Below are 24,916 nucleotides of genomic sequence, written 5' to 3' on the forward strand. Positions count from 1 at the left end.
CCGATCAAACAATTTAATGATATGGTGTCATATGTTACCGTACATCTCCAAAAACACATTTTACTGATAAAGATATGAATACCCTGTCGATCCAGCCTGTTGCTAGGCGACCGGCAGCTACACAGCTTTGATTTTAAGTATATTTTGTTTCCATTTTTCCTCAAAACTTTGTTATAATCCATTCAATGTGTCCTTAACCCGAAATAACTTTCAATATGACATAATTTAAAGTTCATCCGTGAGTGAAAGAGTTAATTAAATGTGTCCACCATGGTAATGTCAACTCAAGCACTTTTCCATTTAATTTGCTCATCTCCCGACCCGAACAAAACAGCATAAAGTGTCAACTCAAATCCATGCCAGATAACACCATTCCATCTGTTACCACTACTGACTACGCGGCCTAGTATATATGACAACATTGCCAGAACTCCCATAATACATGGTGACATCCTTCATATAAAGTATCTGTATACTGACCTGAATGCGAAGGCATCAAAGTGTTTGAGTACACTCAGCTCACTTCAAATACTGAACAACGGTGTCACTTTACCAAACAACGCTGCTACCTTGGCAATTACTGCATTCTTCCAAATACACCGTGACCATTTCTCTGTCAAAGTGACCCGCCATCTGTTGTCACGCTCAACGAGTTTTGTTGTACTGGTAAAGATGTTAGCATACGTAACATTGGACTTTCACAGTAGAACCCCTTCTTCGTGGATAAGGGCTGCCTATTTTCAAATCTTGATGAAAGTGCGTCACATGTGATCAACACGTAATGGATCAAAGCTACATGATCGTATGTTAAGACCTCTATGTGGTCCCCGACTTCAAAGTGGTCTCCGAAGTTGTAATTGAACTAATTTTTTACGCAGTCCAAGGATTTTTTCATAATCATATCATATCATAATATTTCATAATACTTGATCCATTTTGTTCTAAAGACACATATTTTCTTCTTCTTCTCTCTTAAGGTAGTTCGCGCCTTGAAAGTGACAGACTTAGACTTTTGCTCAAATTTCCCGAATGAAACATTCAACCACTCTCTTGCCAAAGCAACATTAAAAATCGGGAGTCACCGTGCAAAGTTTGGAACTAGCGAAACAAATTACCCAACATTTTGCGATATTTGAAATTCAAAATGGCCACCATCCATCCCTGTGTTAATTCAATGGAGGGGGGTGCGGAATTAAAGTTTGAATTTTCGAAAAACTAAGCCGGGAAAAAGTTTTCTTACAATAAGAGCTTTAAAATAGACCCCCACGAGTGGTATATCAGAAAAGATTGTAAAAGTCCAAATGTGTGGCCCTGAGGCGCGTTCTGCCAGCGCGAACTGATAAAAAACCAGTTTTTCAAACAAGGCACTGTCTACCAGTAACCATATGAAGAGTGAATTCTAATCCTAACTGTCCACATAGTGTGCAATAACTTAACATGGACATTGTACACATATACAAATTAAGACTTGGCATGTCAAGATGACTTGGAGCGTTAAAGAAGAAAATTTATTTTTTCACAAACAGAACAAAAAAGAAGGGAAACACATCGAAAGTTGCAGCATAGCATAGCAACTCTCTGTCAATCAAATAATAAAGAGCTTTCTATCGAACGCTGAACGATGCTGAATGCTTTCTTTACTCAGTGTACTAAAAGCAAGGTTTTACATCTAACAAATATCAGTGGAAACTCCACAGGATAGGTTTGTCACTTGTATTTACTCGTGAACTGCTTAAAACAATCAATTTTGAACTTATTATGATGACAAACAATCTACACTTTTCTTAGAAAGGACTTGCTTGCTATTTGGAAGTAAATTTTAAAATATCCCGGATGTTATGCTGAGCCAAAACTCTGCTATCACGGAGACTGGCGATATCTTAACGGCAAATCAATTCAGCAAGGCTTACAAAGAATACACTAAACGCCAACATCGTACAGCCACCGAGACAAAGCAATGTTTATAAGCCTTTGTTATAGTACAGGTGGGTTTCTGAAGTAGCTAATTGGATTTCTTCTTCCAAAGCGGTCAATTCAACCTGTACAGAAACAAACACGGTAGTTATGATTTATTACGTCACTGAAAGACTTAATTTTCTTGACGTTTTTCATGAAACTTAGAAACAAAATTCAGCAGCCAAATGATATGCTTACATGAACTTGTGTGTCCGTATATGTTGGATGTCTAAGATTTGATATATTTTGAATCAGATTGTATGTTACATACACAACCAAACTTTTGCTAATATTTACCATAGTTTCCGATTTCGATCGTAGTTTACAAGAACAGTGTTGGAACTGATTAAAGCACTCACTGACAACGTCTTACTTATTCATTTACATGTATCATTGCAGTATTTTTGACGACAAATGTTGACCAGGGGATATCAATTGGGTACAACATCGACTGACGTCACGTACACTTAACCAGTAAAATCACAGTGCCTGCTTGTATTTATCTGTAAAGATAATGCCATCGGTACCAACACTCTGATATTTACCTTGGCGGTGTATATAGCATGAATAAGAAGGCGAGACAAATGGGACAAAACATTGATTTTATAAAAATTGACCAAATAGTGAATCTATTCAAATTGAACAAATGATGAATGTGATGGAATTGTAAGAATGACAGATTTCATCGAATTGTCTACTTTATTGATGTCCGCTTTTTCATCGTCAGTTGTACGTTTCTGAATCTTGCAGTAACATGATTTAGATCGTAACTATGGAATAATGTTCAAAAATGACAGAGGAAACCCTTTAATAATTTAATACAATCTGTTCATCAGCAACACGTAAAATAGACGAATACACATAATCCTCTTTCGCTCTATAATTGAGAAAAATAGTGATAAATTGAAAGCGAGTGCACAGGTTGCACATGTCGTGTCACGAAGGTCAAAAGGTCACCTTGTTACTGCGATTTTTGCTGTTCATTTCATTTCATATATGTTTCTATCGCACAGCTTTGAATAACAATGCACTGAATTGGAAGTTTGGTGTGCTACACATAAACAAAAGCTAATCTTGATCGGTGTTCTTATGACAACCGTTGACAGCGTACACGCTGTGCCAGCTTCCCCTAATTCCTTCCTAAAGGGGCCAATTTCTGATAATTTTATATCAAGATTTTTTGAAAAATGTTTGTTTTATTGGCACTGAAAACAATACAATTAAAAAAGAATTGACTCATGTTGAAAAGACTTTTTATAACCAAAAATCTGTTCTTTTCTTTGATCGACAACATAAAAAATGGCGATCTTTTCAGGAGATATAGGCAGCAATCGAAGGAAAACGTAAATATAGTCGGCGCTTCTTTGGATAATTGCCACCACCGCATACTCATAATTATGTATCGCTAAGGTGATTTTTTTGTTCTACATAGATGAATGTATCATGCTGAAGGTCCCCTTGCCTGTCTGCCTGTCCCTGTATGTATGTATGTATGTATGTATGTATGTATGTATGTATGTATGTATGTATGTATGTATGTATGTATGTATGTATGTATGTATGTATGTATGTATGTATGTATGTATGTATGTATGTATGTATGTATGTATGTATGTATGTATGTATGTATGTATGTATGTATGCGTGTATGTGTATTCTTTCATCATACTTCACTGGTGACAGATTGTCGTTACAATTATACGCTAAACTTTGCAATAAAGAATTTCGCGTGATTTATAGGTGTTATTGAGCTTAACGTTCGTTTCGCATTTTTTGAGATAAGGGCCAATAAGGGCTATAAGGTCTCTCAAATCATAACGAGATGGCGCTGTCAACCAACTTGTCAGCACGATTTTGTTTAATAAAAACGATTAAAAGAATATTGCTGTATTCTATCGTGAAATTGCAAACTTAGGGGACAGCTGTATGTTACGTTAGTTGTTTGTTGGACAGAAATTCAAGTTTGAAAGTGTAGGAAACGTGAAAGAAGATTGGTTTTAGGATGAGAAGAGTATATCTACTCTCTCTCTCTCTCTCTCTCTCTCTCTCTCTCTCTCTCTCTCTGCATGCTTGAATATGTCTTGTAAAAGCTCTCTCTCTCTCTCTCTCTCTCTCTCTCTCTCTCTGCATGCTTGAATATGTCTTGTAAAAGCACCATTTACAAACTGTTAACAGGGTGCGACAGAATTTATTAAAATGGTCTGCATTTAAGACCGAGATGTCTGCATGTCCTACATTTGACTTTGCGTGATTATTTTACCGCACTGTACATTTTCTAAATTATTTCTATGTAGACATTAGAGACGACCCCTGAACAGCTGTTACAGCTAATCATAAAGCGTTATTAACGGCTCCAGAGCCGTACATTGTGTTAGATGTTACAAATAAATCAACATCATTTCCCCCCCTACTCACAAAGTGAAATATTACTAATGTGTAGCGACAGCAAGACACAGGCGAAGATATCGTGGAAATTTGTCTTTCTAAATTATATGTCAAAACGCAATAAAATCTACGAAACATTTTCCGAGGAAATATTTCGAATTTTTATTTGAGACAAAGAAAACCATGAATTTGGATGTGTTTAGCATAATTTATCGAAAAACCGATTCTAAAGTTCAAAAGAGATGTCTACATTTTTAAAGTATATTTCACTTATTTATATGTTTTATTCTTTTTTATTCTATTTATAATCCAATCTGTAGAATGCTCATATAAATGAAGCATTACTCTCTGTCATCGAGAAGAGATGTAAAATGCCGTCTTCAAGGGCGCTACATCTCGGTCATATTCGGGTCTCAAACATGCCAATTCAAGTTGTAAAACATTTTTAATCGAAATGAAGGTACAATGGCGCTGTCAAGTTTACAGCTGAAATAAATAAACAACAATAACAACAACTAGTCCTTCTTAATTGCATCTAAATTTACTCGAATGTTTTTTTCTATCTTGATATTGCTACTGCCAAGGTCAAGTATCTTTGTTCAAAGCGAGGAAATTCCGTAAGATCAGCAATTTACTGAAATATGTTGGAGTTTGGTGGATGCAACAAATGTATTTTTTACAGGATACTACAATCGACGCCGTGTCACCGGATAAACTCTTGATTAAAAAGGAAAGTTCATTTTAAGTTAGGCCGTAATGTTACAATTAATAGTTGAAAATGCTTGCGCTGTTTGTTTGCTTGTTTGCTTTGTTTTGTCCTATAGCAATGAATGTAGATCTTCTAATGTATCGAAGCACTTCGATGATCACATGTTATTGTTACTCGACATTTTAGCATCGAAAGATTTAATACAATTTACTTTTCGGTTGAGGTGCTTTCACAAAAGTCAAGACTCCATTAGCCCTGCGTACACCGTGCTGTGTGTTCCCGGCGTTATATGGCCTCATGTGGTGGGAAGCCGTATAACGCCGGGAACACACAGCACGGTACGCAGGGCTATGATTCCACATGCACAATCGACTATGCAAAGCAGTTTGCCGAAAGTATGAAAATTTGCACGTCAACCTTCTTATAAATTAGTAAAATATTAAAAATCATCAAGCTTACTTTTTAATGGCGCCCTCTCGTGATTATGAGCAGTTTCGCGACAATAGCATCACTAAGGCGGAAAGTTTCACAACGATATTCTCATTGCCCAATCCGGGTCATGCCGTGCTAAACAACCACAAGGGATTTGCATTCATCAAATATCTATGAGTGAGTTCTGAACAAATATAGCAATATTCTTGCCCGTGCCTCCTAAATATCTTGTGCTGTCTATGACGTCATAAGGTCTGAACTGTGAAAAGAAACTGCACAGCTTTGCTAGTGGATAAGTGACTGACAATTCTTTTAATGCTCCTTATTATTAAGTCACACGCTAGCCCATGCTGTTTTTACGCTGGAGTTATGTCACATGCTGGCCCAAGAAAATCGATGGAATTTTATGGAAATGTATCCCGGCTAACTTTACAGATCTCGGTCTCCAGACTATTTTTGTCACGTTTGGTGTTTCAAGAAGTCAGAATGAACCATACTGACCTAAAGGGTGGCAAAGTATTACTGTTTAAACCCAGTTTACAGAAAGAATAGATACAGAAAACGGTGGAATAATTTCTTGTATCTCCGTGTAATACATGCCAATTAGTCTGTCCTTGCAAACTATAAATGGTCGGAATGTACAAATGGAAGATATATCCAGTACTAGTCTTATCTTGGATGCACATATATTCTTTAATAAATGTATTTATTAAAAAGAACGACTTTAAAATATCAGTTACGATGCTTAGATTTGATGTTTTTAATTAATTTTGTCTAAGACGTCGACGGGTAGGAGGGTGCCATACCCATTGAAGTGTTGAATAAGGTTTCACATTTAAAATCTGAGCAAGGCTCTCACTAGTTACAGAGCTCCTACACCGACTAATCCAAAAGAAGAGAGCATTCAAAAAAGCAAAAATGTTTAATTAAAATTGAAGCTACTTTTCTTCATTTCAAAGCTCTAACCGCTGGCTGCAATATATAGGGACTCAAAGTTGCTTAGAGGTGGCAAGTTATAGAGTTGCAAATGTTCTCATAGAAATAAGCTGGACGAATTTTTAAAAAAATTACCCATGGTCAACTGAAGCTATTTGTAGCATACAATCGTATTAAAACAGTGGACTCTTCAGAAATGTCGACCACATCGTCACTGAAACACGTAGGCCTACGTGAAGATTTTAGGTGTCTCTGAATAATTTGAAAATTATTTACGAACGTTGGAAATTCACAAAAACCTTCTACCACATTAGAACTTTAACGACAACACAAATGGGTAAGACGACGAAATTTTGCAGAGAATATGTATGGACAGGAATAAACATTTTATTCCTTGTGGAATAAACATTTTATTTCTCGTGGAATAAACATTTTATTCCTCGTTCTTTCATTTTGTTCTCGTCTGTTTCCAGATGGACTGCAAGTGTCACTATTCAACCCTGTTCCTTCTACTTAATTTTCTATTTTAGTCTGTCGCTCTGCTTCTCCTGTTTCTTCATTTCAATGTCTGCGATGCCATGTTAGCTTTTCATGTAAATGTACTATGAATACATAAATATTAATGGGGTTTGATATCAGCCCATTTTCTTTCACTTCATGAACTTTGGTTTCCGTTTTGTAGTGTCGACAAGAAGATAATACGAAATCGATGTGCTCAACAACCTTGTTCCTAACTTTTCAACCAATTTTGAATGTTCAGTTGATTTTTCCTACCTTTCGAAAGATCATCACAATCTATTACATCCCTAGTCGCAGATCAAAACTTTCGTCATTTGTTCATCTTTTCGATTAGGATATTATTGAAGCTCTCAGTCAGGCACACTACCAGCTGTTGAGGGCGCACTTAAATTTTACTCAAGTGAGGGGGCTTCGCATGAACGGTAATTAGTCCCAATGGATCTAGCATGTCATATCGGTTCGTTGTAATTAGCACATTTTTATGGGTTTGTTCACTTGATGCTTTGTTCTGCTTTTACGTCTTGAACTTTTTCCTCATCAGAAGTTAATGTACAGTTTTCAATGGGAGCATTCTAAATGTACATGCGTACATTACTTATGATCAATATCAAAATCTGTCATAGCGATAACACGAGTAATAGCAAAAGCAACAATTCAACTACTTGCCGATAATTGTTGAAAAATTTCATTATTTACAAAGAAGCAAACAAAACCTGTCGTTTTTAAGACACAGTCATGTGCTATTATCCCTTTCTTCCTCAAAATACTGAATGTTGAAGACAAAATTTTCGCTAATATTGTCGTGTACTTTTGTTGAGTTGCTTTTTATTTCAACCAGGATTCAAGTTCCATAAAACAGTATCTAAGGATCTGCAAACGTTCCGCATGAATTGGAGCACTTGACACATCAACCAGAGACCCTTTAGATGACGATTGCTGGTGTGTGGAAACAATATAACTTCAAAAATGCTATCAGGAATGTCAACAACTTAACGAGACCAAGGGTCAAACGACAGGTCAATAAGTTCACTATCTGCACTATGTCAATTTGAACTTACAGAGCATTCAGTTATTATGGCCGGGGGTGGGCCGGCAACTTCTTCCTGCGCATCAGTCAAAATAAGTGAACCCCCTACCCATTGCACCAAAAATTGATGACCCTCCCTTTGAAGATGACAAAACTTTCATGACCCCCCCCCCCCCCACAACATTGCTTGAGTAAAGCTGCACACACATACACCTCTGGGGGCGATAGAATCCCCAAAAAAGATTCTCAGATTTTTTCAAGTGACCCTCCTTACAAACTCATAAGGTGTGAATGTTCAAATTTCCCCATCTGACTTGCTATAATTTTGAAATTACCCCTCAAAGGGATTGGACAGAAATTACAGGTGGATCGCAATATTTTGCGCAAGCGTGTCATGGATTTAATTGATAATCAGCTGTTGATAATGTTGATTCACTATACATGAGAGTCTATGAGAAAACTATGTAACACTTTTTCAATACAAAACTATATCTATACATTTACAGATATCTGATAATTGACATAAAAGTACTTAATCGGAATAGGGTTGTTACAACTGGTATGTGGACAAAAAAATGACTTAGAATTTCACCAAAAATGTCCATCCACTATACATGGGAGTCTATGAGGAAACTATGAATAATTTTTTTCAAATACAAAAATAGGTAAATCTGTGTATTTATGTACTCTCGATTATTAATATTAATGTACTTGATTAGACTAGGGTGGTTACAAATGGATATATGTGCAAAAAATTGGATTTTAGAATTTCACCGAAATGTTGAATCACCATACAATTGATAGTCTATGAGGAAACTATGAATAATTGTTTTCCAATTCAAAACTATCTATATCTGTGTATTTATGGACGTTTGATAATTCATTTTAAAGTACTTAGTTAGATTAGGATGGTTAAAGGTTGATGTGTGCGCAAGAAATTGGATTATGGAATTTCACCAAAATGTTGATTCACTATACATTGGAGTCTATGAAAAAACTGAATAATTTTTTACAATGCTAGACTAAATTAATTTTTGCTTTTATAGGTGTTTGATAATTGATACAAATGTACTTGATTCAAATAGGGTATTTAAAAGTTCAGATGTTGACCAAAACTATGATAATGGAATTTCACCTAAAAGTATAATTTCACTTTTCATGGACAAGAAGTCTACAGGTAACTGTTTAAATAATTTCCATGACAAAACTTGCTATATCTCTAATATGTAAGTAATAGGATTTGTCCATTGCCCTCAGTGAGCTCGATTTACAATGAGACAAGCCTCAGAGTTGCCTAGTTATGATGTTCATGTGACAGATAATTATACTTTTGTTTGGATTTACAGTTAAATGACTTCAGAGAATGAAATCATGCAGTGAATCATTTTCATCTCTCAGAATTTTCCTGAACACTGAAACTGCTTTTTGACGGGACGGATACTTATGAAAATTAAGTGACCCCACTCTGAGCTGTTTGAAAAATAGATGACCCCCCCCCTTGCAGTTTTTAAATTCAAGATGATCCCCCCTTGATTTTGCCAGCCCACCCCTGGCTGTAATAACTGAACGCTCCCTTATGAAGGAGTACTCTGGCATGTCTTTGCACTCTGGCCTTTCTTTGTATTTCAATTCAATTCAATGTATGACTTCAAATACTTCCACTAGCATTCAGCGTCGATGTTGCTTTTTGAAAGATTCCGATGTAGGTATCATGACTTTTCCTGTCCATCGATTGTGGTGATTTAGTTTGTTTGTTTGTTTGTTTGTATGTTTGGGAGTTACATTCTATTTACGAAGGCTCAGTTATAATGACATGTTGGCCTATACAGAGAACGACAAAGATTGTTTACCAGTTTGAGAATGGAATGATCAACACAAGTCATAGAAATAAGTTTATATGGGACTACATACCTTGGCAAACTGGAAACAACCTGGGACTATATACATACCTTGGAAAACTGTGGAAACAAACTGATTGCCAATGGTAACGCAAATGCAAATGATAGAGTAACAACCACGCCTTGAACTGGCAACGATAAACCAGGTCTGCGTCTCATGAAATTTGTCCTGAAAATTTATGATAAAGACACAAATCCTTTCAGCACAGAGAATTGTTGCTCGATAGACACACATTAGTAAATTTCATACCTCCCATCATCATCATCATCATCATCATCATCAAAGGAGTCGTCATAAACCACCTTAACTATTGCGATGTAAAATGGTTAATATCAATCTTACATTGTAACAAAACTTTCACCTCTGGCTTAATAATCTTAATGATATTTTGAAAGCGTATAATCAAATAATAAAAATAAAGGACGTTCAGTGGACATTCCTTCAAAGATGTGGTTACTTTCTAAAGTAACACAGTAATTACCTACAGATACATAACTTGAGCTGTTGTTTGTTTTCTGCAACTGTCGACATAATAAAATGTTAAACAAAAGAAAGGAGTATTGCAGATTGTGGACAACATCGGAAAAGGAAAGAGAAATATGTGAAGTGCTCAAAGCTGCTTACTTTTCAACTATTGACATCACAATAGGTGGTATGATAAGAATCGGTGCAGGCAATATCGCTCTTGTCAACGCAGTTTCTTTCAAAGCCTAGATAACCAGAAAAAAAGAAGTAGGAAAATTATGTCATGCTTTTTCTCATTAATTCATAATGACGGTACAGAAAGCTGCAAGTTTTTCTCGTATCGTAGTATCTCTTTCAAAAGGTTAATAATCATTCTACCATGGAACAAATGTATTAGATTGAATAAAAACATAATATACACCACAGCGATTCGAGTTAGTTACTTTAAATATGATATATGGATATGAAAAATTCGAAAGGTTTAATCGAAGGTCTGGATGCGTGTTTCAGTGACACAACTTACACGTTTGGCTGCAATTTTTGAAGTCCCGACAACAGAACCATTTTGATCTTCTACTTCTATACCTTTGCCAAGTTCACTTAACCTCATCAACACTACATTACACACACCGGCTGTAGCTGTATGATAGTCAATTGAAATAAACACAAACACGATATCGATTATTTTGATTCAGAGACATAATCGTGGTTGGTATCAGAAGCAACGATAAAATATAGAGATTCGTCAGGTTGGTTCTCCTCGACTAAAGATAAATCATATATATATATATATATATATATATATATATATATATATATATATATATATATATATATATATATATATATATATATATATATATATATATATATATATATATATATATTTATAACACCAAAGTTCAATGAAGGATAACAAACTGAATATCATAAAATGCCAAGAAGCCTGCCAGCATTCATCGGAACGTAATCCCTCAGTATACATGAGGGCTTTCCTTCACCGAAAAATAGCTACATTTCTCGCACATCAACTCTTCAGGGATTGATCATCTTTTTTAATTTTTAAATCACCTTTCTGTTTGAGTACATCGACCTTTAAGACCAAAATTGTTGTCGAGATATTGGATGTAAAATTTGCATACTGTGTATGCACTATACAATGGATTTTTTTATTAAGCAAAACAAAAAAGCACAAAAAACAACCGAGTTTTCCCATTGTCACTAACTTTCGTTAGTCAATCTGTGAACACGAGCTACATGTAGTGTGTGCCAGCGTTTAGACATCTATCATGTTTAATTCACGTTTTGTACATCAAAGCATAGTTTAGCCTATTTACTTTCCACATAAATTACTGAAAACATGATTGACTATTTCCATTAACAAACTTGACATCTTTGGTAAAAGCAACACAACATGAATAGTTTTGGTATTACCAATGTCTTATTAACAGATCTTCCCGCACAGTGTCAATGACCTTTTGAACCATATAATGGAAAACTGTTTGTCTCGTTCATTACAGTTGTATTATTTAAATCTTCTAAATTACTAAATTCCACATCAAAGGTAATGCATAGCAGGGTAAATGGTTCATCAATCCATAATGTATTTCATGTGTTTCTATTTGCTTCCCACAATGTGCTTTTTACCCAATACAAATTGCTTTTTGTTTCATCAAAGTTTGAGAATAGCCTTAAAGTAACAAAAAAACCTTGTCAGAAGTAACAGTTTCTTGAAGATTTCTGGAAACCATCTTATAACAAAAAAAACATCGATCCTTCAGGAAATATTGTTAGTTTCTCATGAATGACCTAGAACGTTTTACAATCTTCTCGCAAGAGTAGCGGAAGCGATTTTGTAGTCAGCATTCAACAATGTAATTGGTCGCCAATTTTTGAACAAGTGTCTGTCTTTGTTTAGCTTTGGTAGGCATGTAATAAATGGCACCTGGCACTATTGTGATACGGAGAGAGCAACTGAATGAAATTTATTATCAAGGGAACATCCAACAAATTTACTAGGTTGGACGAAAAATATCTTGTAAAATTCTGGTCATTTATGTTTTTACGGCTGCGTGAGGCATTGTAGCTTGCCTTATTTATTTTTGGCCATTTGCCATAACAATTTATCCGAGATTGTGTATTCCTCTCCCTCCGTTGATGCTGAATGACGATAACCATTTAATACTTACATGTACATCTCCCTTTCTTTTCCTGATTGTACATAATAAAGTCATTGCTGAAGGTAATTATTCAATTTCCAAAATCCCTTTCCCTTTTAAAATATTCGAAACATTTATGTCAACCACGACATGGTAGGAATGGTAGGTTCTAGGAATGGTAGGTTCTAGGAAACAATTTTATCTGCCATAGAAACAAAATCTTGGGAAACAAGAAAACAATCGAGTCTACTTCGGATTATCGTTGGATATCGTTCTTTGCGAAGTTAACAGCTTTTTGTCCCCTTCATTATATGCCAAATATATACTAAATTAAAATCTGAAGACTATATATATATATTGCACATTTTGCTCCAAGATAATCGCTTGCTCTGTAAAAAGTAAAATCAATTATTTGATTTTCGGACAACATTCCAATCCAATCACCGAACATTATGATATAATCACTTTCAAACATTTGTAACAGCTCATGAAGCTAGGCATCGATATTTTGACCACAAGAGATAAAAGAGTAACACGTTTACTATTCAGCGTTAAAGAAATAATTATAAATAGTCCCTGTGAGTCACATTTTATTTTATGCACTTTATATTCCACGATTCTGTCAAACAGAATGGCCACAACTTTGCTATTGCAACCCTGAACTGAAGTAACAGTCACGTTTTCATCATGTTTAATTCTCGCTATCGTAAATACTTTTACCTTGTGAAAAGTTGGCAAACTACATGGTATTGAAACGCGGTGGGGGTAAAAATCGACTTCTCACCACAGCAAGAGTCTGAGTTTGTGGTCCAAGGGAGCCGTTATTATTTAGGGCTTGGAGGTCGGAGGAATTTCATTGGAAACTCTGAAATTTCGAGTAACACCCCGGCCAACCATGGTGAATTTGAGTAACCCCCATCTCTAACACAGAAATTTTGACTGACTACCCTCTCCCCACTTAAAAAAGTTAAATATCAATACATGTATTTGTAAAATTTACAAAAAATACAGCAATAGTAAAGACCTTTCAAATCCTTGCTAGATTATCATCGTTATCCCATGACGGTTGAAAAAGGTGAAACCAATAAAGTGAAATTCAAAGTCACAACAAAATGTAGATATAAAAGCTCACGCTATAACCATTATCCAACCATATACCGGTAGTATCATAATTGTTTACTTTGGACGGGTATCATGACAGGGTGTGCACTAAGATATCTGACGGGGCGGGAGACTGAGGGGGAAAGCGTAAGAAGGGGTTGTCCCCTTTCTTGCGTGGAAAATTTGATGTATGCAATTTTGAGTCTTAAGGAATTTGTTTACGCGCTACAGCAATGGTGCCGTATGGTGCAATCTGAGAGGCACAAACGTCTGTGTGTTGATGACACTGGCAAAACGTACTCATTTTTTCAACATTAAGGGCATTTCTGGTATTAAATTTCTGTGTAACCCGATACCTTTACTTCATCATGTCTGTGTTTTTGCCTGAAGAAAACCGTCATATTAAAAACATGGTCGACCGCCTGATACTTTATGACTTGCCATTGACGCAAAAAAAGACTCACTTAGGTAGCAAAATCATTTTTGGGGTTCCAATCAGCATCGGGTCCCAGGTATGATGAACTCGACGAATGACGAATGGGAACATATTTGGACTTGTTTACAGCTAGACAATAGTAAAAATAGCTTGAGCAGATATGTTCTGTCTGTCTCTGTTATTCTCATCTATCCGTGATGTAACTGCACGCCCTCGCTGTCATTACTGCGATAACTGTCGTCTTCGCTATGTCGTGCGTACTGCTGATCTTACCCTATATCGACTGAACCTGCATTGAGTTGGAGAACTATATGGCCGCAGTGCAGCTGATTTTAGGCTACAGCAGTCAACTCATAGTGTAAATTAGTTGAACATATCGTCATGGACCATTTGTCGCAGTAGGCTTAACCCGAAATCATCAAAGTATCTTGTACTGAATAGTGGTTTTAATGTTAAAGTTGTCTATTCATAAGCTTCCTATTTATCGCGTTATTTTCGTTCCCTTTCGGGAATTTCATAAAGGTATAAGAACTTTGAAATATACTGCTTATCTCTGTGTGTTTCGTACATGTACTTGATTCCAATAACCACCTTTTCTGGTGACCTTTCGTTTGCTTGAAATTTTTATGTATCGGCTAAACGTACACAACCAGCAAAGGCCAGCTTGTGACGTAATTTTTTCACTGAGAATGGTGTTTGATTTAGTCCACCTCTTGGCAGTAAAACAAGTCCCATATCTTTTGTTTCAAATCGTATCTTAGTTTTTCAAGAATCTGTTGAAACGACACATAACTTTGCATGATTGTTTTCATAAACTTGAAATACATACAACCGTTTTAATAATTTAGTTCAAATGTATTGACTCACCAACAGCAGGAAAAGGTACCAATCGCTGTACAAGCGTTCGTGTTGCAGGACTAAAGTTCTTGGCTTTATCCACAACAAATCGCAAGCCAACCTCAAATAGAATGAACAATTTATATCAGAATCATAATCTACGAGGAGACTTTTGTCATACGATTCAAAAGTGAAAGTGAGTGAAATTAGGCTATATCCAGAGAGTAAAGAACGTTCGATTATCAAGGTCAATTTCCATGTCATCATAGATCGAACTTTTCCGAACACATTTTATTTCAAGGCGGCATTTTCGGATCAAATAAAGGTTTGATTCTAAAGTTAACCGACTAAACCAAGTTTGTCGTTCGGTGGGATCAACTTGTGTTATAGTTTCGAACACTCTTTTTAATTATGGTATAAAGTTGTCGGAATTCGAAATTGTAATGATTTGCTTCAGGAAACAAGTATAGTATATATATAAATATATATAATGTTATCACTTACTGCTATGGCGCATGCAGTTGTCACTGCACCAACGTATCCAAGAAGGAATTGACTGGTGGAGGCCGGCTTTCAAAGTGAACAAAAAGATGGTCTGTGTTTGTGTGTTAGAAAGATAGCATATGAGAAGACTGATTGCTCATACAGCATCTTCAAAGTTTAATAATACACCTTCATTGCTTGTAACACCGTCACGATGTCCCTGACTGTCGCTATGATTCTCTGCAAAATTTTTGATCACGTGAGGAAGACTTACAAGTCATTTGGAGATCAATTTACAAAGTGAATACTTTCAAGAGACAGCTTAGGATCCCTCATGTTACAGAAAAGTTGACTTACTTTACTGGCATTTCTGTTGGCATAGTTGACGCCAGCCATGTGACTTTGGGCCATCCACTGCAGTAAAGCAAACCGAAATGAATAAGTGAATAAGTATTCAGTAATTGCACGATTGTCTCGATTCGTGAATGTCTCTTCTTACCTTGTCTGACTCAGATTCGCATAAATTGCTTCGGTCTGAGTGTCCATGTTTTATAGAAAGAACCTACACACGCGCGTGCGCACGCGCACACACGCATCTGCTCCACCCACCTACACAAACATACACACAAATATTTAAAACACACACACACACACACACACACACACACACACACACACACACAAGTATATATATATATATATATATATATATATATATATATATATATATATATATATATATATATATATATATATATATATAATAAATACAGTTGCATTAATAAGTCTGTACCAGGTAGGTACATATATACCAAATATCAAAGCAATGCGGCCAGCCATAAATGCTTGAGTGTTTTACCCTTTTTCCACCTTTTTTTCACAATAGTGGTCCAACTCTAAGAAATTTACGTCATGAAACATATTGCATCTACACAATGAACTCTGAGCTCACCCAGAATTTGTTCGCGCCCCGCCTCCTCACTTTTACACGTACTAATATATTGACATACGTGCGTATGACTTTTTGTATCTACAAAGCTTTCGACATACAAATCGGCATCGACTCTGGAATAAATGCTGGACCAGTGAATGAGATGTATGTTCCGTGTGCGCAAGTCACCATTATATTGGTTTGTATACAAATTCTTCTCACTTATTGACTGGTGTTACTCCGAGTGTATACTGTTAATAACGTTGGAAGATTTATTACTTAACATAGATATCTCACCAAAAGAACAGCAGCAAACATGGTAACTGGACAACGTCCCCCATCAGCAGAAAGAACAGACATATTGACATGTACATACACGCTGCACACATCTAAAATTGATTGTGAGAGTGTAAGATTTGTACCATACATTACCTGCCAGAAGACTGTTCCCATGAGAGACAAATTATGGTTGAGAACACCTGTTATAATTGGAGCGCCGAATGGGACAAAACCTATTGACAAAGCACAAATTAAATTAAATTCTTCTAAATGAGAAAAGTGATTTGACAGAAAACTTGTCATTGAACCACTGCTAGCGTGACCATAAAACACTATGTCATTGAACCACTTCTGGCATGACAACGAAACGTCTGTCATTGAACCACTGCTAGCATGACAATGAAAAACTGTATCATTGAACCACTGCTAGCGTGATCATAATGCAGGAGTGCGTGAGTACACGTGGAGAAAGTTTTCACCGTTTGATGCGTTGTTAGTATCAGTTAATAATGCGGAGCGATCGATCAAATTGTTTCTTTGTTGTTGGTTGACTATAACTTTTGTGAACCATGCAGGCTTGTTGATTGAAAGCAATTAAATTCCATATTATGTAACACATAGGTTTAGTTGCATATGTACGTCTAAGGTTTAGTTGCATATGTACGTCTATAATTACTTTCATGTAATTATACGTACGTCTGACGACAACGCAGTAGCATGTACGTATCCGCACTAATAAAACATCGTAAAACAAATGAAAATGACAACACTTTCAATTTATTCCATTCATGCATTAAATAGACAGATTCGTTTTGACAGAATTATGACAAGTTTAAAGAAATCTTTGTCGAAGCATCCAGTAGAAAGTGGAGTCAGACTGTCATTTAATTTCATCTGTTCGTGTCGGCTTGGGAAAAATACTTCTAAATCCGGTGTAAACTCTACAAAGTATTTCGATATCAAAGATTCTGGCGGCTTTATTGTGACACTCTACAAGCTTGATTGTCTAAACTAAAAGAAATAGTTGAGAAAATCAGAAAAATATTAGCTAGGCCCATATATATGGATGACGACGTTGTCGCTGCGTTCCATAGTACAATAAATTACCCTCAATTCTGTTCATTTGTACCAACGACGTTGTTTTCTTATAACTTTTTCAGTCCTGCATAAAAGCAATAATGTGAGGTCTGAAGATAATTTATTTATAATAATCAAAAGTACGTTGAGATATTTCAATATAAATTTCAAAGAAATCATTAATTAACCATAAAAGTCACATTCTGCAGCTACTACAAATACCATACTATCACTATAAACAGACGTAACATCTATAAGACACTTATTTTCCACAAATCAGACTTCTTTTTCATGTTTCTAATCTTACCTGACATCCGAAAAGGTATGAATACTTTTTCTCCAGTGTCTGGGTGTAAAATTGCCTGGAATTAAAGAATTCATGGATAATTTCAAATTGAATTTTAAGTTCAAACAAGCTAGATATTCTTTCATGTATTCGGTTCAATGCATAGCGATATCACTGAAATCTCCAATTCTGCCATGTGTCACTGGTATTTGTCACACGGTCCATAGCGGAAAGTCTTCAAGTCACGTTACGTCATTAACACCGCAACGTTCAAGAGGACCCGTTAAGTCACAGTAAAGCCACCAATGTGATTCAACGAAGATACAGCAGCCAAGTACCTGTTTGATTTTTTGTGCTTGCCATAACTGTTTATTGGTCGTACCAGGTTGAAGTTCACCATTTTTGAAATTTTCAAGTAGCTGGACAGCTTCATCCAGCGTTGCCTGTAATCAGCAAAGAAATTAATAAATATTTATTTTTATTTTGAAAACCATTCTGATCAATAGAATTTTACTCTGTATTTTCACTTTTGATCTGCATCTGTGATGCAAGTGAACGGTTTTCATAAGTAATAGCAATATGACTGTATCCAGGGTAACAATCTGTAGAGGTAGATAATTTTCTCATCAAATTATACCTCCATTCTGTGAGCGCCTTGCAGTGGCTAGACACAATCTCGAGTATCTCCCGTTTTTCCGACCAGACCACAGCTTGGCGCGTACGAAACCGTAAGCCACGACCACATCAAAATTCTATGCCAACTTAAAAATGATAAAGCTCGGTTGAAATTGCACAAGCGTACCAGGTGTGTACACCACAGAATTGAATGAAGCTGCAAACGTGTTCATTATACCGTCAACGTTACTGAAGATTAAATGCAAGTAAATCTGCTTCATTTGTAAGCTATACTCCCGGGGCTATATACTCAATGAAAAGTTGAACGTGTCTTGTAGGAAACAACATAAACATAGCTGTACTCGTTCTGATTTGTTCCCATTTTGCCATAGAAGAGGGTTGTAACGGATACTTGGGGGGGGAGGGTTGTAACGAATACTTGGGGGGAAGAGTGTTGTAACGAATAATCAAGCAAACACACAAAACAGCGCATATGAACTGTAAATGCTCACGTGTTTCATTATATATTGCAGTTATGTGTAAATTTGAACCTTTGCTACATGTTTGCAACTTCATTGAAAGTATTATGATCAACATAATAAACAATATTCACCACAGATTAACTCTATAGGTCATTAAGTATTCAAATATGTAATTAACTGAAGTTTGACTGCTATCATTGTATCACCACTTTATATAGCAAGTGTAATTGCCTTTGTTCAAGTCCTTCAAACTATATATTCCAAACTTTGAAAGCTCATTAGATATGCAAACTATAAATTAGCTGACACGAAAACTTAAGTGCGAAATGACTTTCAATATTGGTATAACCTGGTATAATCATCAATGTGCATAGCATGTTATGCCAACTTTGATCAAATAAATCCAAGTATATATCCCTAATTAGGAAAGGTAATTAAATACACATAATCGCAATCATACCAATCCATAATCCAATAACACTAGGTCAGAATTTGTAAGACAGGAATTGGCTGTAGAATTGGCTGAAGCAAAAATGCTTAATGCCTTTCAATAATGTCGGCCTACATAATAGTGTTTTTAATGTATGTAGCAAGTTTCATCGATTTTGGTCGTGTAAATTCAAATATATATCCCTAATTTCAAAAATTCATTAAATGTGCAAATTAGGAGCTGGATGAAGTAAAAATGCTTAATGACTTTCAATAATGTCGTATCGTAGCATCTTTAATGTACATAGCAAGTTTTGTCAACTTTGTTTCAGTCAATACAGATAAATATCCCTGATTATGAAAGTTCATTAAATATGCAAATAAGGAATTGGCTAAAGTTCAAATGCTTAATGATTTTCAATAATGTTCTATCATAGTATCTTTAATGTACATAGCCAGTTTCATCAACTTTGGTCCCGTCAATTCAGATAAATACCCCTAATTAGGAAAGTTCATAAAATATGCAAATTAGGAATTGGCTGATTTAAAAATGCTGAATGACATGTAATAATGTTCTATTATAGTATTTTTAATGTACATAGCAAGTTTCATCAATTTTGGTCATGTAACTTCAAATATATATCCTTAATTTCAAAAATTCATTAAATATGCAAATTAGGTTTTGAATGAAGTAAAAATGCTGAACGACTTTCAATAAGGTTAAATCATAGTATCTTCAATATGCATACCAAGTTTCATCAATTTTGATCAGTTAATTCAGATATATACTCCTAATTAGGAAATTTCATTAAACATGCAAATTAGTAATTATCTTTCACGTCACCCGTTAATCTTTCAAAGCTGATATATCTTGTGTGATCAACATTTGTAGCGAATCTCATCAAATTGTATGCAGTCGTCAATACATATCAGTTTTTTCTAAATTCATTAATTATGCAAATGAGCAAAAAGTAAGCAAGCCACACCCACCAAAAACTAATCAGTTCTTGCCATTTGCAAACTGAATCTATGTACCAGATTTGATTCTGATCTGATGAGCCGTTTTTGAGATATTTAGTACACAGACAGACAGACAGACAGACACACAGACAGACAGACATCGCTGCGACATATGCTCACGTGTGTCCACACGTGAGCAAAACAGCGCGAATTAAGCGTAGATACTAAATAGATAATTTACAGACGCAGTGACATATTTAACCTCAATGTACACAAATATATCGGAGATGATTATCAATCAAGAGATCAAGCGACAACGTGCATTTGCAAATTAGCTGTTAGTAATCTACAGGAATTTTGTCTATATTTATCGTGGTCTTTTGGCATTATTGTCACACAACAAATAATGATACTTGTATCAGCAAAATAATGTTTATACTGACGAAAGGCCTTTACTTTTACAAAGAATTCAAGTCAATAACAAAATATTACACGCACATACCTGTCTTGTAAATAACGTCCTTGGGTCAACGTGGTCTAGGAAGTGACGATATCGTCCTGTAAATGTGCTCTGTTAAAGACAAACATTCGTATCACGTGAGTCACGGAGAAGGAACTGAACTACAACACACCGAACGAGGTCTCTGCATGAATATGGATAAAGGCTCTGTTCTAAATATTTTTCATATTGGCTAAACGTAATCTTGAATTTCAGTACAACGGATGATGCCTTGGACATATGGGGAAATGCCACGTATCCGTGTAACCGAAAGATTATTGAATATCTGTAATCTGTGTACGGGCCATGCCCTACAGATCTCTTACGGTGTTCCACACTACATTAATTATATTATCTGATTGTTTTCGGGTCACGAGACGCAACACAATGAGCATTTTGGTAGGCGGCATTTGAGAAATATTCTGTGCTAGATACGTGTGATGCCTTATATACAATGATAATCGGTCATCTTCATGCGAGAAGTATCGAAGACCACCAAACACCTTTGTTGGTCTTCGATTATGGTCATCTCCTAAACATGTTGAGGCGTTCTATGTCGAAGAAAACACAGATGAAAGACACCACAGTGTGGAGGGAACATGAAAACACTGACAGATACCATAGAAGCAATACGAATAGTGTGACTCTTCGAACAGAAAAGGTTAAATAAAATTATTTCACAGCATTACTTGGCATATTAAAACAAGGAGGCAATAAGTCGCAGATTTTTAATTTTTACACAATATGTTAGCAAAACCTGCAATCATCTGGCGACGCCCACCCAAAGGGGAATGGAGCAAGACAATGGAATCAATACTGATTTAACCACTAAACCGAGGACATGACGCATTGCCTCTGCTGGTTTGATCCTGTGGGTTTAATCTGTGACTTGTATTCTGTTTTGAAACCCATTTAACCAATATATTTCATCTTGAATCCTTTATGATACTTCAACGATGGTAACTGAGCACGCAACTAATCGATTATTCCTTGTGTCACGGTTTATCTTGGACTCAGTCTTAATCTCTAGATAACAAAGTTTAAATCACGTATTAGTCTCAAATAACCCTGCTGGTTACTCATATCAGTAAATCAGCATTTTCTAAGCCTGGACTGAAAAAAATGCGCACGTCCAGGATGTGGTACAGTGCCTTGTAGATCTAAAGTATGACCCCTAAGTGGTATGACTAATCTGATTGGTGAAGGTTACCTACTGGGATAACACGCGGTATATACCATTATAACAGGCATTTAACAAGAAGTGATCCAATTCATGTCCAAATAAACGTATGTAGACCTATTACCTGTAGACGTAGATCCTCACTTGAATTTACAACACCTAAGAAATTTAAATCCTCTAGAGTGACCCTATCTGTGATGTCATTTCTTCAAATCATGTTGACTTTACATGCCAAAGCATCACGTGCCTATTAACAGACATAAGCAGATCTACAAAGAGAGGGATTGTGATAAAATTATGATACGACGCCACGGTATCTAGAAAGAAAACACAATGACCACGTTATCAGAATGTCGGTAGTTCGTTAAACTTTTAGTCGGAGAAATTCCTAAAAAATCTTGTCTACATTATTGCGGCTATACGTGATAGACAATATTGCAATTAGTTGCTGTGGAAGTAATTCCCACCTGTTCGTTTGTGTGTTGGAATATATGCCTTGTAAATTCAGCAACCATTAATAAACAGGGTTGGCAAGTCTAGAACTCTATCAGTCCATTTCCACACTTAAAAAACCCAAGGTATTATAGTTTACTCCAAGAAAAGACACTGATTAATCCAATAATAATGTATATTGTCTGCTTGGTCTCCAAGGTGACCGTTGTATCAATGTTGTCAGTAGTTTTCCTTTAAACTTGTATGTGTATTCCGCCAACATGCTCAGACATATAAGTGAAAATTCGACTCTTTTTTCACATTCTTCTAGAACAACAGAAAGAAAATTGATCATATTTCTTCAGTGAGTTAGAATTTTTGTTTCACGTTAGTTATTTTACGGATTGACGTAATGACTGTATCTATTGTCTTCTCAATCAAGAATGAACTAATTTTTTTGATACACTGCACGGTCTCTACATACAAAGTCGCACGGCCAATGCCCACAAGCAACTACGGTGTGTCTACATCGACGCTTTTAACTATCTGTAATTTTAAAAACACAAATATCGTTTACTTTTACCTGTTCGAAATATTTAAAATAATACGAGGTCTTAAAATTTCAAAGATTGGAGATTAAACTTTAAATTTTGGAGCAACTTCTACATGATTCGAAACAACTAAAATGATGATTTCTTTCACATTCAGCATAATCAGAGGTATCACTAAAATCAGCGTTTTCTGCCGTTTTAAACACTTACCATATCAAATCTTGACTTTCCAAGTTGGAACTGTGGATATCCATCTTTGCACAGCTCCAACTCTTGCACAGTAGTGGCTGACATGCTTCTTTGGTACGGTTCTCTGGAAATAACTCAGAATACTGGACAGCTCTCTATGAAATCACTCCAAATACTGTGGACAGCTCTCTATGAAATCACTCCAAATACTGTGCAGCTCTCTATGAAATCACTGTCAGACTGTCCGGTGCAGTGCTATTTTTATCCTTGCCGATCGTATCCCGGCGCATGTGCAAACGATCCAGCTATAACAGCCTAAATAAGGCTTATCTAATAACTGAACTTGAAACTACTTTCTGTCTGATAGTGTTTTTTTGTTTTCTTATGTGGTATATGATTCGCATCTTATCATAGCTTTATTTGTCCAATAGGCTTATATATTAAAGTCTTCCATATCTGATATTTTAAGTAAAAATGTACTTCTTGCAAAGTAATCGAAATGTGTACTACTTGGAATGTTACCGTCGCATTTTATACTGTCTGCCATATGGATGTCTTAAGACGTCATTTTCTGTCCTGTTTTCATAGACTTGCAGGCGTCGAAAATTGTGTATGTTTCAGAAAAATGCAGAAATTTTGACAAATAACTATGTCCAATCAAACTTTCAACAAATGCACCGCACAAGTTAAGTTCAATGACTGAAGTATCAGTTATTGAAGAATCGATGGCCACGGGCAGAATTTCAACCGTTTTAAACCTTTTATCACTTCTTCAAAGTCTAACATATTACAATACAATCTAGAAATTCAACATTGTATCACTGCATGTAAAATAGTAACAATAGCTTTGATTTTGTAACGAGGGTTGAAATCAGCAACAGACCCGAAAGATCGCTAGCTGACGATCTAATCCTGGCGAAGCATGATCGTACAGGGATAAAAACGGCACTGCATCGGCCTTGCTCTGTAGCAATCTTTACGTAACTTATTACTGAATTCGTTATGATGCTTTATCCAATGGGATATCAGAATTGCAAACAAAGTGTGATTATTGAGCGTTGGGATATCATGGGCTGAGGTGTACATGTACTGGGAAAATTCCAGGCTAACAGTCATCTTTATTTCTCTAAATTGAAAAGTTGACGAGAGATCATTTTTTCACACAAATCACGTACATCAATTGATTTTTCAAAATGTCCACCGACTCCAAAAGGATTGTGTCGAAAATATGATTCCAAATGAATATACATGTACTCTTTCCCGCCTCTGACGTCATTTGAAGTAATTTCATTATGGTCTTGTATCTGGCCTCTCTATATATTGTTCTGGCAAGTTCATAAAGACTCGAATAAAACTGATAATTGGAATTGGACCATTTTAATCAGACGTGAAGCAGAAAGGAAAACTTAAAAGTCCTATTCTACTAATATAACCTAGCAACCCATTAGTTCTACGGTGATTTTCACAGAAAACAACATGAACGATTGTCGTTTGCGAACAATAGGAACAATTATCGTATACAAACGGTATTTGTTAATTTGCACACTTGTCTTTGGAAGTTTTTTAAGGAGCGTGTCTTCTGGCTTATAACTTCTGAGGAATGTTTTAAAATTCTTTTGTGTTGACTTCATGGTACTTTCTTGTAGGATTCTTTCTGCTATT

General features: G+C 35.8%; 1 protein-coding gene across 1 annotated transcript; it reads right to left on the reverse strand.

Annotated features, from left to right (window-relative positions):
- Positions 1–1,482: 1,482 nt before the first annotated feature.
- LOC139120863 (sideroflexin-5-like) lies at positions 1,483–23,481 on the reverse strand. The gene is made up of 12 exons (XM_070685482.1): positions 23,276–23,481; positions 20,906–20,974; positions 18,256–18,360; positions 17,939–17,993; positions 16,708–16,787; positions 15,702–15,758; positions 15,366–15,431; positions 14,892–14,982; positions 10,852–10,967; positions 10,488–10,573; positions 9,914–10,031; positions 1,483–2,039 (listed from the first exon to the last, which is right to left on the reverse strand). The coding sequence occupies exons 1-12, from the start codon at positions 23,357–23,359 to the stop codon at positions 1,962–1,964; spliced, it is 1,005 nt and encodes a 334-aa protein (XP_070541583.1). The 5' UTR covers positions 23,360–23,481; the 3' UTR covers positions 1,483–1,961.
- Between the last annotated feature and the right edge of the window lie 1,435 nt (positions 23,482–24,916).

Source organism: Ptychodera flava, chromosome 20, assembly GCF_041260155.1.
Source record: "Ptychodera flava strain L36383 chromosome 20, AS_Pfla_20210202, whole genome shotgun sequence".
NCBI lineage: Eukaryota > Metazoa > Hemichordata > Enteropneusta > Ptychoderidae > Ptychodera > Ptychodera flava.

Coding starts and splice junctions, on each gene's coding strand:
- LOC139120863 (XM_070685482.1), bottom strand. CDS start 23,359: ATGTCAGCCACTACTGTGCAAGAGTTGGAGCTGTGCAAAGATGGATAT. Junction 18,361..20,905: donor GGACGTTATTTACAAGACAG/GTATGTGCGTGT, acceptor TGCTGATTACAG/GCAACGCTGGATGAAGCTGT. Junction 16,788..17,938: donor CATACCTTTTCGGATGTCAG/GTAAGATTAGAA, acceptor CTTTGTCAATAG/GTTTTGTCCCATTCGGCGCT.